The 16533-nt window shown below is 45.0% G+C and overlaps 1 protein-coding gene across 1 annotated transcript in view; it reads right to left on the bottom strand.

The window, feature by feature from the left end:
* Nucleotides 1–16533, bottom strand: part of Aff3 (ALF transcription elongation factor 3) — a 577149-nt gene that overhangs the window by 81791 nt on the left and 478825 nt on the right. The window contains exon 12 of the mRNA XM_027950674.2: nucleotides 8672–8712. Within this exon, the coding sequence (XP_027806475.2) occupies nucleotides 8672–8712 (41 nt within the window). The remainder of the gene's footprint in view (nucleotides 1–8671; nucleotides 8713–16533) is intronic.

The raw sequence follows: 16533 nt of genomic DNA, 5'->3' as shown, positions 1-16533 counted from the left end.
CCTCAAGTGTTCCCAAGCACACTAAACCTTTTAAAGGGCAATTAGTAGCTTTATACAACTCGTTATTTATTTACTCAAAAGACTGTAACTTCTTCTGGTCTGCCCTCTTCTATTGTGTAAAATACATGTTTGGGACCTTTTAAAATGGGTATTATTTACCTGATAGGACTCAATAGCTTCTCTGGAACCATTCTGTTTTATTGTGGAAATTAGTACTATAGAGGCTCTTTAAAAACTGGGTTTTAGACCTGACAGCCTGGTTTGTTCTCCTTGTTAATGTCCTATTAATGCAGCCTGCAGAGCTAACAGTCACTAAAGGGCTGTGAGGGACACTTATGTGACTTCCCTGTAGGAGCAGTGAGGCTGAGGGTCTCTATCTCTGTGAATGCAGATGGATGCCACAGCATCCTGTTAGAGAGGGGAGCCCTGCGGAGTGGCTCAGCCAGCACTGGGTGAGCTCTATGCCCCCCAGACAATGCTGCACCCACATTTCCCCTGCTATCTGTAGATTACTGTATGCTTTTTTGGGGGGTTGGGTACTGGAGATTGAATTCAGGGGCACTTGACCACTGAGTCACATCCCCAGCCCTATTTTGTATTTTATTTAGTGGGAGGGTCTCACTGAGTTGTTTAGCACCTTGCTTTTGCTGAGGCTGGCTTTGAACTCGTGATCCTCCTGCCTCAGCCTCCAGAACTGCTGGGGTTACAGGTGTGTGCCACTGCACCTGACATGCTATTTGCTTTTGAAATAAGTATTATTTGCTTTGAATTAATAAAATGTAACCGATTCTTTGGAGACCAGCTGGAAGAGCATCAGGAAATGACCCAGGATTGAGCCTTCCAGGGCATGGAGTAGAAAGACGGTGTGGCGAGATGGGTGGTGGCCACGGAGAGGCACACATGAAGCTCTCTCAGGACCCAGGACTCAGCTTTCAGGGGAGGAGAAGCTGGATTAGAACAGGTTACAAAGCAGGGATGGGTGAGAATCGGCAAAGGACATTTCTTGGGATCTGTTGACATTTGTTTTCTGAGAATGTCCATATGAAAAGATGCCAAACACTTATTTACCAGTTGTTTCTTGTATTTTAACATTCTACTATTTTTCACACTTTTTTTTTTAAGCCTAGGAGAGGACTATGTTAGAGAGCATCTTCCGGTGTGTGGATGGGGGTGTTTCTTAGGTGCAACAGGGTAATTACTAGCATGTGGAAGAGGAACGAAACACCTTTTCTAGTAGTCACCTCACTTGATGTCCCTACACCTGCAGAAAGGGTATTTATCATCATCCTGTTTATGCCACGAGGAAGTCAGGACTCGGATGTGTAAATACTTTATGCAAAGTCAATTCCAGCCGCAGGTTCAAGGATCTGAAGTCCCACGCCTGCTCTGCAATGTCTTGTAAAGAAAGGAGAGAGGAGGAACAGAAGGTTGTGGGGTTTTCTTTTCCCCTTTTTATCATGAGAGCAGAGTTGAGTGTCATAATTTTCATTCTTGGTCTGTCTTGTTTGAAAGGCATGCAGTAAGGGAGGATTTTGTATAAAGTCCTACCTACTTGTTCAGGACCAGGTTCCTGCCTCAGGAGTTGCTGGGACATAAATACACTGAGCCAGCAGAGGACAGAAGCCGTGATTCCATGAGGCGCTGATGGACTAGGAGCCAGTGAGTGGCTAGGTAAAGTGTCCCTGGAAGATGAGGCTTGAAACACACTTGAAGGATATGCTTCAGAGCCAAGGAAGTCTCCTACCCTGCTCCCTGGTGCTGTTTACAGCTCTAGCCACTGTCCCTTCAGGTGCCCACCCCACCACAGAAGCCAGGACTTGCACTCCCTGACCACCCTGCAGCCCAGCCCTGCTCATGTCTGCCACTCCTCCTGAAATCTCTGCCTCTCTCCGTCCCTAGGTCACTGGCACAACCATCTATCACACGCTACTTAAAATGCCCCTTCCCAGTCCCTGTCCCCTGTGCTCCGGGAGCACTGCAGTGCTGTCCCTGCATCTTTAATCCACAGTTATTTCCTCACACTTGACGCGTGTGTGTGTGTGTGTGTGTGTGTGTGTGTGTGTGTGTGTGTGACTGAAGCCGCTAGGAGCACTGACTCCTGCACACATCTGGAAACTCAGACCCATCTGGCTTCAGGGAAGTGGATCCTGACACGGGACGGTTCTGACAGGACCCAGGACTATTTATGTACCTGGCAACATCTGAGCATGCACCGTGTTTAATATCTGTGCCTGTGTGTCTCCACCACACTGTACACTCCTTGGGGAGTGGAATCATTGGCCATGAATTCTGGTGTCTTCCACAAAGACCCGCGCGATGGCTGACCCATTATATGGGTTCAGGACTCTAAAATATTCATTGAATGAATCAAGGGGGAAAAAAAAAGCGTGACTAATCGGTGGAAATAACACCGATTTTTTCAAGTCCTGTCGCTGCAGGAAGCAGAAATTAAGGGGACAAGAGGGGGGCGGGGGCGAGGTCATCTGACCCAACCTCTTCTGGGTACAAAAACCTCTGTGAAGCACCAGCATAATTATTTTTTTTTGTCACTGGTTTCTATCTCAATCTCCCTCTAATTTAATTGCACTGGGTAGTTTGGATCTTTTACATGTTTGAGACTTTCCTGCCTGCTCTTGGACTCATTATTTTTCTAATCGTTCGGCACCCCCACCCCCACCTCTGTGACAATTGGTAGTGTTTCCCGATTGTAAAATGCTCTAAAACACCTGCCTTCTTGGACCCTTCGTGATAAGTGCTGCCTGTCAGTCTCCCTCTCCCGAGGCAGCCGTGGCAGTGACGCGTGGCCAGTTCCACAAAAGTATTTTCTACTTTAAGCCCAAAGGTACCTTCAATTAACCACTAAGCACTGGCTTAGTTCGTTCGTTCATTTGTTCGTTACTTTCTCTCATTTATCAAAAAGGACTTATTGCTAGGTACGGTGACAGAGGCTGGGGACAAAAGGACAACCAAGGCAGAAACAATGTGTGGATGCAGAACACGGCCCAGGCCACCTGCCTCCGATGGTGCCCCACCTGCTGTGTTGCTGCACAAAGGAGAAGGAGTCAGAGGATCTGGAGTCTAGTCACGGCTCAGCCTCTTGCTCCTGCGTGGCCCTGGATGAGCCCCACTCTCTTTCTGAAACTCAGTGTTCTTACTTATAAGATGGCTCCTCTGTCTTTCTCAGGGTCGCTGTGCAGATGATAGAATGAAGACAGCTCAGGGGACAGGGCTCTGACACTCTGAAGCTCTTTAAAAACTTGGTATTCACAGGGTGTACCGAGAACAGTTACAAGGACTTCCTTGCTTTGGAGAGACTGGAACACGGGCCTCTGGGGCAGGGTTGATACAGTGCCACCTTAACAGTGTTGAGGCTGGGATTTCAAACTTTCTTATTTTGGCCCTTAAATATGAAATCAACTACAGTAGTACCTGGCAGCTCCGACCTCCATCTCTCATTGCCAGGGACTGGTAAAATGGTACCCAGAGGTACACTTCTGGGCTAGGGCCCCCTCCCCAACACACTCCCTCGGCTCTGTTGAGGGTGGTCCACTCAACTAGGAGGATGAGCTGACTGCAAAGCCCCCACCCTGCCAATCAGGTGCCACCTGCCTTCCCTGTTGGCTATGGTGCCACTCTGGTCCTGCGCAGACACAGACAATTTCACACTCTTCTACTTATGTGGAGGTGAAATCCCCTTAATGTTCGGCTATTTCCCATTTACTTAATATTATTCTATTCTCCCTAATGGAAAAAAGAGATTCCATGCATGAGATTAATTAGAGAAAGGGCAAAATGGAGACGAGCAAATACGTGAGCCTGAAGGAGCCCTTCTCCTCGCCAGGTCAAGGCCCCTCTGGCTGGTAAAGCCCATGGGCTCGGGGGCCTCCCAGTCACCACATCCCCAGCTCCAGCACAGCACCCCGCAGAGTATGCCGGATGTGCTCAGCAAATATTTGTGGAATAAATGAATAAATCAATGGCAGTTGTTTGGATTTCAATATAAATGGATCTTGGACCTGAGATATTGCCAGATGGGCAGACAGGTTACAGTCTGGCGATGCATCTCCAAGGCTATAAAAACACAGCCATTGCCCGAGTTGCAGACTGACATTTCAGAAGATGATTATATGCACAATTTAACCACGCGGCCATTTGTGTCCTCCAAGAGTGCCATCGCTTCAACAACTATGTTCATGTTGGCTTTCCTGCTCATCCCTTCCCCCCCTTTTTTTTTATATCAAGCGCAATTTTTTCCAGCCTCTCATATTTCTAGCTGAATGTGATTTATTCATACAAAATTATGCTCCATTTTTATAAAACCCAAGTTACTGCAAATGATGCTTGAGGTTTTGCAGAAAATATTAATTCCTGATCTGCTGCTATAAAGCATGCCCGCTCTCCGTGCAGCAGCCCTGTCGCCCTGAGACAGATGGAAGCAGTCCCAGGCTATGATTAACTTCTTAGGCCTGGCAATTTTCTCGTGCTCCTCTGGCCCTAGATTTCAAGATTGACCTCCAGCTTCTCTGCAAATGCAGTCGCTCAGCTTGATAAATCACACGAATCCCTTTTCTGATCAGAGTTATCTACTATTTACTACGTGGGAAGGGAAGTTAATCGTATTCAAGGCACTTCGTATGCGGCACACACGCCCTTCCTTCTTCCTAACAGCAGTTTGCATATTTTCCACGTTACTGGTGATGCGGCAGCTTGTGGGGTGCAGCGTCCATGCCAAAGACACACCTTTATAAATGAACCTCACACCATTCATTTCTCTTTCCCTGCCTCTCCCTCCCAGCTTCAAATACCACCAGCCATAAGAAGGAAATGCTTTAGAGGTTATACGGGGTGAACAGGCAAGAGGGAGAGTGTCCCTTAGCAAACTGAGATGCTCTTGTAATTGGCTTGTGTATTACATCAAAAATTTGGTCACCTTGCCCTGCCCAGGACATCTGCTGTGGTCATTATGTGGGGGCATTGGTGGGTCTCTGGTAGGCCAGTTGACTCTCAAAGATATAAAACAGATGAAAAAAACAATCAATAGTCAGGAGTAGAAAAGAACAAAACCCCTCCCGTCGCACCCTCACATAACTGATTCTGTGACTGCAGGGTGGGCGCCCAGGCCAGCTGGGCTGAAGCCCATACTTGGCTTTGCTGTTTGAGATCCAGCTTCAACCTGCAATGTACTCTGGCTATTTTGACTGACCTTCAATTAATCCCCCTCCTCAGGCAAAAACCAAATAAGGCAAAAAGGATTTTTTTTTTTTTGGTGGGGGGTTAAACATAGATGCTTTAAATTTTAGATAACAGAAATATCACAGTTTAAATTTTTTTGAGAGTATATATCGATTATTGATTAATCCATATAATCTACTATTGATCAAGGCGGTATAAGGAAAAAGAACTGCACAGAAGGGTGACCTCAGAAACAATAATGTACTGCAGACTTCAAAAAACGTGGAAGGATCTTGAATGTTTTCAACATAAATAAATGACAAATTGAGGAGATAGATATGCTTAGCTTGATTTAAACATCACAACGTATGTGCGTATTGACATATCACAAAGCACTCCATATATACCTAGCATTTTCATGCTTTTATCTATCAGTTTAAAAATAAATATAATTTAAGAAAGCACACAGTCTGAACTACCAGATATCGGACGTGTGCTAGAATGTCTTTTTACAAAATCAACCAAGAATCTTTGGAGGAATGAAAAGATAGACACTATCAGCTTTCAGAGGACATCTGCACATTCTCTAATCCCAGAGGGATGACAGTCTCATCAGCCCTGAAGGAGGGAATGGGAAATGCAACTCTTTCCCTTCCCTGCAGCTGTCTACGGAGGGAAGGCTACAGCTGCCTTCCCACTAGGCCAGCTCCCGGCCTCCGCCCACCCAGTTGACCAAATCCTAGTTCATTCCCAAGATGCGCATCTTATACACCTTGTGTAAACAGCTCTGTGTTCATGGGGAGTCAAGGTTGAGGGTGAATGGAGCAGATGTGCAGGACCCTGAGGCTCTGGGGTGGACGAGGAACCCTTGGTGGCCTGGCAAGAGCCAATCATGGGCTTTCCTGCCTGATCCTAGAATCACAGGACTCACAAAACACGGTTTGAGGTCTGAAAAGTGCTTTCTTTTTCTAGGATAAATATAAAAGTACTGCCAAATCTTTACGGAATTTTAAGAAAGAGGTGATAATAGGCTGAAAACAATAATATTTAAGGAAACCAGAAGAGCTTATGTAAATGAACATGCAATAGGTGAATACCAGCTCTAAGCAGCCCGAGACACGAGGGCCCGGGAATCCCAGGCTTGGGGGGCCTTGACTTAGTTCCGCTCCTTCAATGGGGTTCCTCTGGCAGGCAGAATATGGGGCAAGTCACACAGGGGCCTGACCCCAGGTCACACTGATCAACTTTCCAGAAAATACTGGTTTATTTGAAAGAGTAAGTAACATGGCAGAAAATGACATCTGTTACTTGTTAAATTAATGTTCTTTATTTAAAAAACTAGAAAATATGAATCCAATTAATTCAATATTTAATTTAAAAAATTAGGTGTTTTTGAGTTATTATTTTGAGAAAGAGTTTGAATTGTTTCTTCAAATGACTACAAATGCTATCTGCTATGGAAGTTACTTCCATAGCCCTGGATTAGCAGAAAACAGAATAAACACAGAGAAGACAGCCTCACCCAGCTGTAGGATTAGAAGAGCAGGCAAAGCCAATTCATCTGAAATGAGCCACGTTCCCCAATTCTGAACAGCAGTGAAAATACACCTTATTATATGTGAAGTTAGAGAAATTGAGAAGAGTAGTGACCATGGAGCCTCTGTTTCTGTGCAGGTAACGGGTTTGGCAAGAGGTTCAAGTGAGAATATCAGAAAAACTCAAAGGGAATACATTGCTCATCATTAAAACACACCCACATTTCCTACCCACCATGAAGTCATGTATCATTTGGGAAGAAGCTTTTGAATGTAGCTTCTGAGAAACCGTCTTTATATTTGCAACCATGTCTTTATTTTCGTAAAATAATTTTTGGTTCCTTCTACCAAAGTTCATAATGGCATTTTTTTTTTCTTTTGAGACACAATCTTGCTAAGTTGCTCAGGCCTTGCTAAGTTGCGGAGGCTGGCTTTGAACTTGCGATCCTCCTACCTCAGCCTCTGGATTCATTGGGATTACAGGTGTGAGCCTGGCTATTGACCCTAGAGCCCTGTTCATAATGGCATTTTGAGTGTAAATTTCACTTATCTAGAGGGTGAAATTCAATTTTTTTTAGTATATTAACGGGGTTGTGAAAAATCTAATCTTTTAACATTTTTTATTGCCTCCCCCAAAGAAACCTCGTGCTTGTTAGCAATGATACCACATCATAAACGGGGGGCTTTGCCTTGCTTCCCAGTGAATTTCGTCGAAGGAACTGCTGACTTACAAAGAGAAGTCAAAAGGAAACAAGACATATGTCTAGGAAGAGAATTCTTGTGTCATTCCCTAAATGAGTTTTGATCCAGTGTCTCTCTTCCTCCCTACCCACAGACTCCAAGGCTCTGTCATCAGCTTTTGTGAAAAATCCCAAAAGCAATTTCAGAAGACCACGTGCCTGTCACTCTTGGAACAGGTGGGCTTGTGTGGTTGTCATGGGGAAGGCTTTTCACCTGAAATAAACACGCTCAGGTTCAGCCTCCCACCCGAGAGGAAAGAAAAGCTCTCACCCATGTGCACCAGGTGGTTCTTCTAAGTGACAGGTTTTACCGTGAAGAGGCACTGAACTGACCCGACTCCCACAGTCAATGATTGCTCATTCCACATAAAAGGAGCTCCGAAGAAAGGGAGGGAGGGGTGAAGGCTCTCTGGACAAGGCTGGGGGCCAGGGGAAGGGGACATCTCCTCCCACTGTGTCTAGCACTGCATGTACTTCCCTTGTGGAGACACAGTGGGCCTGATCTTCACCACACACACACACACACACACACACACACACCCACACCCACACCCACATACACACCCACACACCCCTTAGGAATCAAAACCAAAATCAAACTCCCAAAGAGGTTGATCTTCATCTAGAAAGCAATTTACATATTCCTGTTTGACCACCTCTTTGCAGCCTTTTAGGCAAACCAGGATGTCAACTGCAGTTTGTGTCTTTTGATGAGATTTATATGCATCTCATTCAATAACAAAGGTCAGGAGAAACAAGAGGCAGTAGAGAGAGAAGTCTGGTGTGCAGGACCATGAGCGGTGCACAAAGTCCTTTAAGAAAGACTCATCCAGAGACAGATCCCTCCCTGTGAGATGATATGGAAAGAGTGAAGAAAACACCTCACGATAAATGAAGTACTTATTGCTGAAAAATGAGCTCGGATCCCAACCAATTCCAAAGTTCAGGATTTACAGCGCCATTCAGGTCTTCCCCCCCTAAGTTTCTTCTCTCTTGTTTCATTGCACAACGAGGGATTCTTCATACTTTATGTGAAATACAACAAGGCGATTTTTGCAGTAATAAACTCCACACATGCATGACAGATCGAGGCATGCAAAATGTTTAACATCCCAGTTCACAGATACTTTAGGGACAAAATCCGATTATGAATTATATGCCACAATAAATAGGGCTCGATGTTTCATAAAGCAATTTATAGTTCATAAAAATGACAAAATGTACCTGTCAGGCAGAGCGCGGAGAGCTGTTCTCTGGGTTGCCTGCTGGAAGAAAAGGGCAGAGATGTTTATTTAATATTCTGACTTTTAAATTATGTGCTTGATCAACACTTAAAAAAACCTCTGTTACACACATTTTTGTCATGTGGCCAAATTTTAAACTACTTAGAAAGCCCTGTCCTGTTACGAAAGGAGCATTCCTGAAGCGTTAACGGAGGCCTTGGCAATGCGCATCTGCCACCAGGGGGCGAGCTTGAGGAGGCGCCAGACACCTGACCTGGCAAAGAGCAGAACTATTTTGTTCTTACTCCCTGAAGCCATTTTCCCATTGCTTTATTTCCCTTCCCTGTAAGAAAAAAAGCTCTGTTTGATCTGTAGCATTTTTCCCAAAGAAGGTGTAATTTTTGACTCATTTTTCAAATCTATTGAAAACATCTCTCCAGTTGTAAAAATGGAGGGCTGACTGGAAATCTAAAAAAATTACTAATTTTTTTTCAGATATAGTAATGATATTGTGACAAATTTTGAAAGATCTTTTTTTTTTAGATATTTACACTGAAGTACTTATCAATAATATGATATGATGTTGAGATCTGCTATAAAACAATATAGTGGGAGGAGGGGAAAATTGGTGGCATATTCATGAAGCAAGATGGCCCCAGGTAGATAGCCATTGGACTCAGGTGATGAGCCCACTGTGGAGTCAGTATGTGATTCTGGCTACCTTTTAAATCTTCTTTTTTTTTTTTTCAGTTTCTTTAAAAAAAAATCTTTTTGGATCTAAACGACAGTAGAGTGTATTTTGACATGTTAGACATACATGGAGTATAACTTCCCATTCTTGTGGTTGCACATGATGTGGAGTTACGCTGGTTGTGTATTCATATATGAACTAGGAAAGTTCTGATCCATTCTACTGTCTTTCCTGTTCCCAGCCCCTGTCCCTTCCCTTCATTCCCTTTTGTGTAATCCAATGAACTTCTATTCCCGCCCCTCCTTATCGTGAGTCAGCATCCCCATATCAGGGAGAACATTCATTCATCCTCTGTTTTTTGGGGATTGGCTTATTTCACTTAGCATGATAGTTTCCTGGCTATTTTTTTTTTTAATGTGAAAGAATACAATTTCCATTTTATACAGAAAATGTATTATTTTTTATTTTTCATTTATTAAAGTGATAGGATGTATGTGTGTGTGTGTGTTGAAATCTTCCATAGTAAACAAATAAAATAATAAAAAAGACTTCCATTTTTCTATCGAGACACTCCCAGTTGTGTGTGCACTTTCTTTTTCTTCTTGCCGACTCTAGTTCTCATTCATTCGTCTTCCACCTCAGGGCACTACCAGGGCAAGGAAAGAAGTGGGTCAAAAACCCCACAATTTGGAGGCCATGTAAGCAATGGCCCAAAGGCTGAGACCTCCTCGGGGTGCACAGGTGGTCAGGAGCGAGCACACAGGCCATTCCACCTTGCCTGGCACACATGTCCAGGTCACTGGTTACCAGGGACACCCGATACAGCCCATGCTGCTCCCCCATCACAGTCAGAGAGCAGACAAGACAGACAGACTCTTTAGATTAGAAGAACGATGTGGCAGAATCCTTCTTCCTGTTGCACACAACAAGCGTATCCTGGGTGGTAGCTCCGTGTCCTTGGATTAGTCCACTAGTGGAGCATTTGCTGAGTTCCTATGTGGAGATGACCATACTGAGCTCCAGGAGGGACACAAACAAAAATAGAAAGGGCCATTGTCTTGGAGAAGCTCGCTCCCTGGGCGGGACATCAGGGTAAAGGCCGAAGGGTGACGTGGACACACTTCTGACACAACACGAAAATAAAATATTACGGTGGAGCAGGGTCGGGAAAGGGCAGATAGGAGTGGAAACTAGTGACCGTGGGACACGCAGCTCCTCAAACAGTGCCTGGAAATGCTAGCAGGTACTCAGAGGGGCACTCATTAGATACCTGAGTCCACCAGGGAATTGGTCCCACTGAGACCTGAGCAGACTTTTAGATGGAGGAGGAGAGAGGTGGATAGCACTGGGCTAGACGGGAGAGGAAGGGGCTGCCCAGCCTCCACCGTTGGGTCTCCGCTGGGACACCCCTTACTCAACCCTGGGGTGTCCAGAACTGAGAATGCTACTTTCAAGAGGGGGGTCACTACTAGCATTTAGTGTCTGGGGCCAGGGATGCCACAGGAAGATCAGGAAGGTGCCTTCTACCCTGAAGAACTGTTCCCTTAAAAATGACAAAGGGGTTTGCAATCGGGTCAACTCGGGAGGCTGAGGCAGGAGGATTGCAAATGCAAGGCCAGTAATTTAGAGAGAAACTGCTTAAAAATCAAACAAACAAAAAGAGCTGGGTTTTGTAGCTCGGTGGTAAAGCGTCCCTGGGCTCAATCCCTAGTACAAAAAAAAGACAAAAAAAAAAAAAAAAAGACAAAGGGGTCTACAGCAAAGTGGGAACACAAGAAAGATCTGAAAGGAAGGCACAGGAAGCGTGAGCTTTGTGGACTGTCCAAAGGAACTGAGAAGAAATTAAGAGGAACAACAAATGTGTGGACTGGGGGTTGAGTCTCAAATTCCAGGACAGGTCTCACCACTCATTTATTATGGGTCTTGAGAGTGGCCTCACAACCAGTGACTCAGCCCACCTGTGACTGCAGTCTGCCTTTGCCTTCTCCGGGTGGGATGCAGGAGCCCGCCAGGCAATGTCCAGACTACTCCGGACAATGGAAGGATCAATGGGTTCCCTTGATCCCAATCAACTAAGGCCCCGGTGTCCTGGCATGCCAGGGTCACAGCATGACTTTGAAGTAATGGAGTCATGCACAGATCTTGATGAGGACACCTGAGGCAAGGAAAAGAGAGAAAGGAGAAGCCAAGGAGCTGGGTACAGCATCTCAGAGGACCCTATTCCTGCCTTGCTCCAACTCCTGGCCTGAGCTCCCCCAAGGCCAGCATAGCAGCACGTGCCCCGAAAGCACCCAGCAGATGACAGGCGGTCATCACTGTTCGCAGGGTTGTCTGCTAAAGGGCTCTCTACTTCTTCTTCTTTTTTAAATATTTATTTTTTTAGGTGTAGATGGACACAACACAATGCCTTTATTTTTATGGGGTGCTGAGGATCGAACCCGGGTCCCGCCTGTGCCAGGCAGGCGAGTACTCTACCGCTGAGCCACAATCCCAGCCCCTAAAGGGCTGTCTTCTTGCTCAGCAAGACAGCTTTCACTTTTGGCTGGGATGCTTGGGAAAAAAAAAAAAAAAACAACCAAAACTTAAAACTCTCTACTTCTGACTGCTGGGCTGAATACACAAGAAGTATTCCAACTCCCCCAAAGAAAGGTGGAATGTATTGTTAGCAGGATCTCTTAACATTATCTCCGCTGGAGGCATAGGAGGTGGGCTCTTCTTGGAAGAAGAGAAATCTTAAGAGATGTGACTACAAGTTCAGTAGAAGCCTCCAGCAAGGCCCCTGAATGTTCCCCTAGCCACGGAAATAGACCAGGGCTGGCAAGTTTTTGACCGTCTGCTCCTCCTCCTAAAACTCTCCCCACTGACTTTTAGGTTAGGGAAGTACCACATGTTGATGTGTACCTGTTAGAAAGTGATTGAAAAAGCAAAAGCTAACCAAACAAAAAATAAGAAACTCTGCACCCCACCACCTCTGGAGGTGCCTATGAATCAATGCACCACCTGGGGGTGGTGGTAACAGCTGAGAACAACTCTGCAGGACCCATGTTGGCCATTGTGGAACACAAGCTGGGCTGGAAGCCTGCAGCAAGGGCTGCTTTCCTTTAGCAGACTTGCATGATGCCTGCTGGGACCAGCAGGTCCTTCTGGGCGTAGAGACCTGGCCTCCCACCAGTCACTGAGCACTGACGTCTGGGAGTTTCTCCCCTCTCATCTGTCTCACCACGGTAGTACTTAGCGCCATCGATTGCCAGCATCGCTATTTTTAATGCCCTATTTTGAGTGTGCTACTTAATTGCCAGTTATTCTACATCATTAAAAACTTTACTGAGGACAGCTCATCACCCATTAAGAAAGGAGATGAGCATACGTAAAATGTTTTAAACCATTCCTTGAGAGGGAAAAAACAAAGCTGCTAACATTAGATTAAAACTGTATGCTATATACCAAAGCCAAGATCATTTTTTCTAGCTCCTTCTCGTTAAAAAAGAACCTTCAGCTTTTGCCCTCAATTTTTATTTACTGTTGGAAAATAATATAAGAAATAAACATTGAAATTAAAAAGCCAAGAAGAAAATTACTTAGGTGACTCATGATTAAAGCCAGAAAAACTACTGATTGTAAACTAGATGAATTGCCCAATTTCATTCCTTCAAGAGTTGTATGTTACAGCAACCATATTTTTTCTTTTGAAATCTTTCATCATCTCTTCTTGTAACTTTCTTTTTATTCAGTCCTCAGCAAATCTGGTTGAGAGGGTTAAGAGAATACTTCACGATCTACCCCGAGTTCATTACTCATTCATGAATGACTGTGAAGATCAAGTCTATGAGACAAAACAAGTTTTCTGCCAAAAACAGTCATTTTCTAGGCTCTCCTCAACAGATGACATCTTTTCTCTGTCCTTATTACCATGAGTTTGGTGCTCGGGGACGTAATCAGTAGATATTCAGGATTCCATGTGTGCTCAATGAATTACAAGTCACAATCTGTTACGGAAGGCAAATCAAAGAGGAAATTAAATGGCCTTGTTGTAACTGGGTTGAGCACAGAACAAGTTCATGGATATTGGAGTGAGGAGGAAAACAAAGAAAGAGGCTGAAATTCAGAGACTTTCCAGAGTGACCTGACTTCTTTCTTTCTTTCTTTTTAGTACGGGGGATTGAACCTAGAGGCTTGAACACTGAACCGCTTCCACAACCCTCTTTTGGGTTTTTAATTTGGAGACAGGATCTGGCTGAGTTGCTTAAGGCCTTGCTAAATTGCTGAGGCTGGCTTTGAACTTGTGATCCTCTTGCCTCAGCCTCCCCAGCTGCTGGGATTACAGAAGTGGGCCACTGCGCCTGGCCTGACTTCTTTCCTGATGGAAATAGCACTAACACCTGGACAGCTATAAAATTCAGTCTGAACTACCTACTATGTGCAGGCAGTGGGCTTGGTGGTGACAGCCCAAACAGACAAAGCCCTGATCATATTGCACATAAAGTCTAGAGGTGGAGCAAATGTGAAAAGTTGGGGGGCGGGACAGACACAAACAGCATAGATTACAAAGGCTCAGGCGGAAAGAGTCAGGATGCTAAGATCCTGAATGCTGGAGGAATCAATGGTTGAGGAAGGCCCACTTTGGAAGGAATAACAAGGCTGAGATCTGGAAGCTAAAAAGGGTTACTGGGACTAGAGAAATGGAGGTGGGTGAAAAAGGAAGGGTTCTGGTTAGCAGAAGCTGGAAGCAGTATTAGGAGACCCTGGCTCAGCTGCAGAATTGTGAGAGGTCACTGTGGTGCCGCTCAGCAAGCTGTGAGGACAGTTTTAAGGACTTTTTTTTTTATTATTATTAGTTGTTCAAAACATTACAAAGCTCTTGACATATCATATTTCATACATTTGATTCAAGCAGATTATGAACTCCCATTTTTACCCCGTATACATATTGCAGATTCACATCAGTATGTAAAAAAATTTTAAGGACTTTTGGAGGTCAAATGCAGGATAGTGGATATTATCTACAGGACAACAGGAGTCATGAAAGGGTTTAGGATAGGGGGAGCTGGGTAAAGCATGCTTGTATATCCTATGCAACTTCCTATGACTCGATCATTAAAAAAACGTAGGGAGTGAGATGATATGGACTACATTTTTCAAATACCACTCTGGCTTCTTTGTGGTGAATGGCCAAGTCTGAGGTTATGGCAGTGATCTGGGCAAGAGATCTACATGATAGCTTTGTAGATGGAGAGAGCTCATGTTACCTTATGCAGGTTTAGTGGAGGGAACTGATTGGACATGGCAGGCTGGGGAAGGCATCAGGAATGAGCCCCAGCTTTCCGGCTGGAGCTCCTGGTACAGATGGAGAATGCTAATGGAGCTGGGTGGGGCTAGTAGAACTAGAGCAGGGGGCAATGGTGGAGTTACTTTTGAATTGTAAAGTTCAAACTGCCTATGGGATGTTCAGTGCAGAGGGAGAGGAGGTAGCCGGAAACATGAGATTAAAGCTATTAAATGCCAACTAAGTAAAAAAAAAAAAACATAAAAATGATAAAACGGTTTGAAGTTTCTGGAGCTACGTTTCGTGACTGCTCTAAAAGAAGAGTTAGGATTCAATTGGTTGGAATGTGTCTTTTTACCAATGGCAGATGTGGGGAACTTCCACTTTTCCTATCGACAGTACCAGGCTCATTCTTGACAATGAAGGATTGTCAAGAGAACCTCTGCAGTGGTGATTTGAATCCTGGTTCACCTGTGATGGGATGGTGTCTCCAGGCCCCATTCAACTTCCAGATGCTCCTCAATTGACCTTGGGGTAATGTCTGAAGTTGAAAATATCCTAAGTCAAAAGTGCCTTTCAGCTGGGCACAGTGGCACATGCCTGTCATCCCAGGGACTCCGGGAGGCTGAGGCAGGAGGATTGCGAGTTCAAAGTCAGCGAGGTGCTAAGCAACTCAGTGAGACTCTCTCTCTCTAAATACAAATAAAATAGGGCTGGGGATGTGGCTCAGTGGTCTCGTGCCCCTGAGCTCAATCCCCAGTACCACCACCCCAAAAACCATGCATTTCATATACCTGACCTAAGGACCATGGTTGCTTAGTGGTACAGGGTACTGAAGAGTCCTAGAGTCCTGGATGTGTCCCCTAGTGACTGCATAGGAGCCGTGACTCATGCTACTGTGCTGTCCAGCATCCTGAGAGAGGATGAGACCACAGAGAATTAGTCTGGGAAAAGATTAACGTTCAAAATCTGAAGTTCAGTTTCTCCTCTGTGCACAGAGCTTTTATACCGTCTTAAAAACCTTCTATGAAGGTTTTTCAAACCTTCATAGACCGTGGGCCACCTGGGATGGCCTTCTTATTGATTCCCAAGCTCTAGGAGTTCTACTGAGGAAACTGTTGCCTGTGCCTATATGTTGGAGTGCTTCCCTCGTGTTCTCTTCTAACAGTTGCAAAGTTCCTGGTCTTATGCCTAGATCTTTGATCCATCTTGAGTTGACTTTTGTGTGGGGAGACAGGGGATCTAGTTTTATTCTTCTACACATGGAAATCCAGTTTTCCCAGCACCATTTGTTAAAGAGACTGTCTTTTCTCCAATGTATGTTTTTTTTTTTTTGTTTGTTTGTTTTTATTTTTTGCTTAGAGGTTTTGTGTTTTTGTACCAGGGGTTGAACCCAGGGGCACTTAACCACTGAGTCACATCCCCAGCCCTTTTTATTTTCTTTATTTTGAGGTAGGGTCTTGCTAAGTTGCTGAGGCTGGCTTCCAACTTACAATCCTCCTGCCTCGGCCTCCTGAGCTGCTGGGATTATAGGCTTGCACCACCGGGCCCAATTCCAGCGTGTGTTTTTTGGCACCTCTTCAATAACCAGGTGATAGGACAGTTGCATTACTTTTGGGAGAAGTTCCTTCTGTCAGATAAGAGAACTTCAAAGACAGCCGCTCCCTGCACTTGGGGAGGAACCCAGGATGCATGGAGCCCTGGATTCTCAGGCTTCCGGGCCTCTCGTTTCTTTTTATTTGAGGAGCTCAGCATGTCAAGAGCATCACACCTGGGGACATTGTTTTCTGGGTCCTCAATGCCTTACATCTCCCAGGCACTTATGGAGCCCCCACTGCTGAAAGGAGTCTGATGTGAGTCATGGTGGGCCGGGGACAGCCCCTGGGTCACCTGTTCAAATTGTCCCTAC

The sequence above is a fragment of the Marmota flaviventris genome, chromosome 14 (assembly GCF_047511675.1).
Source record: "Marmota flaviventris isolate mMarFla1 chromosome 14, mMarFla1.hap1, whole genome shotgun sequence".
Classification (NCBI taxonomy): domain Eukaryota; kingdom Metazoa; phylum Chordata; class Mammalia; order Rodentia; family Sciuridae; genus Marmota; species Marmota flaviventris.
Note: the sequence above shows the minus strand (reverse complement) of the source record. Positions and strands in the feature narration are given on the sequence as shown.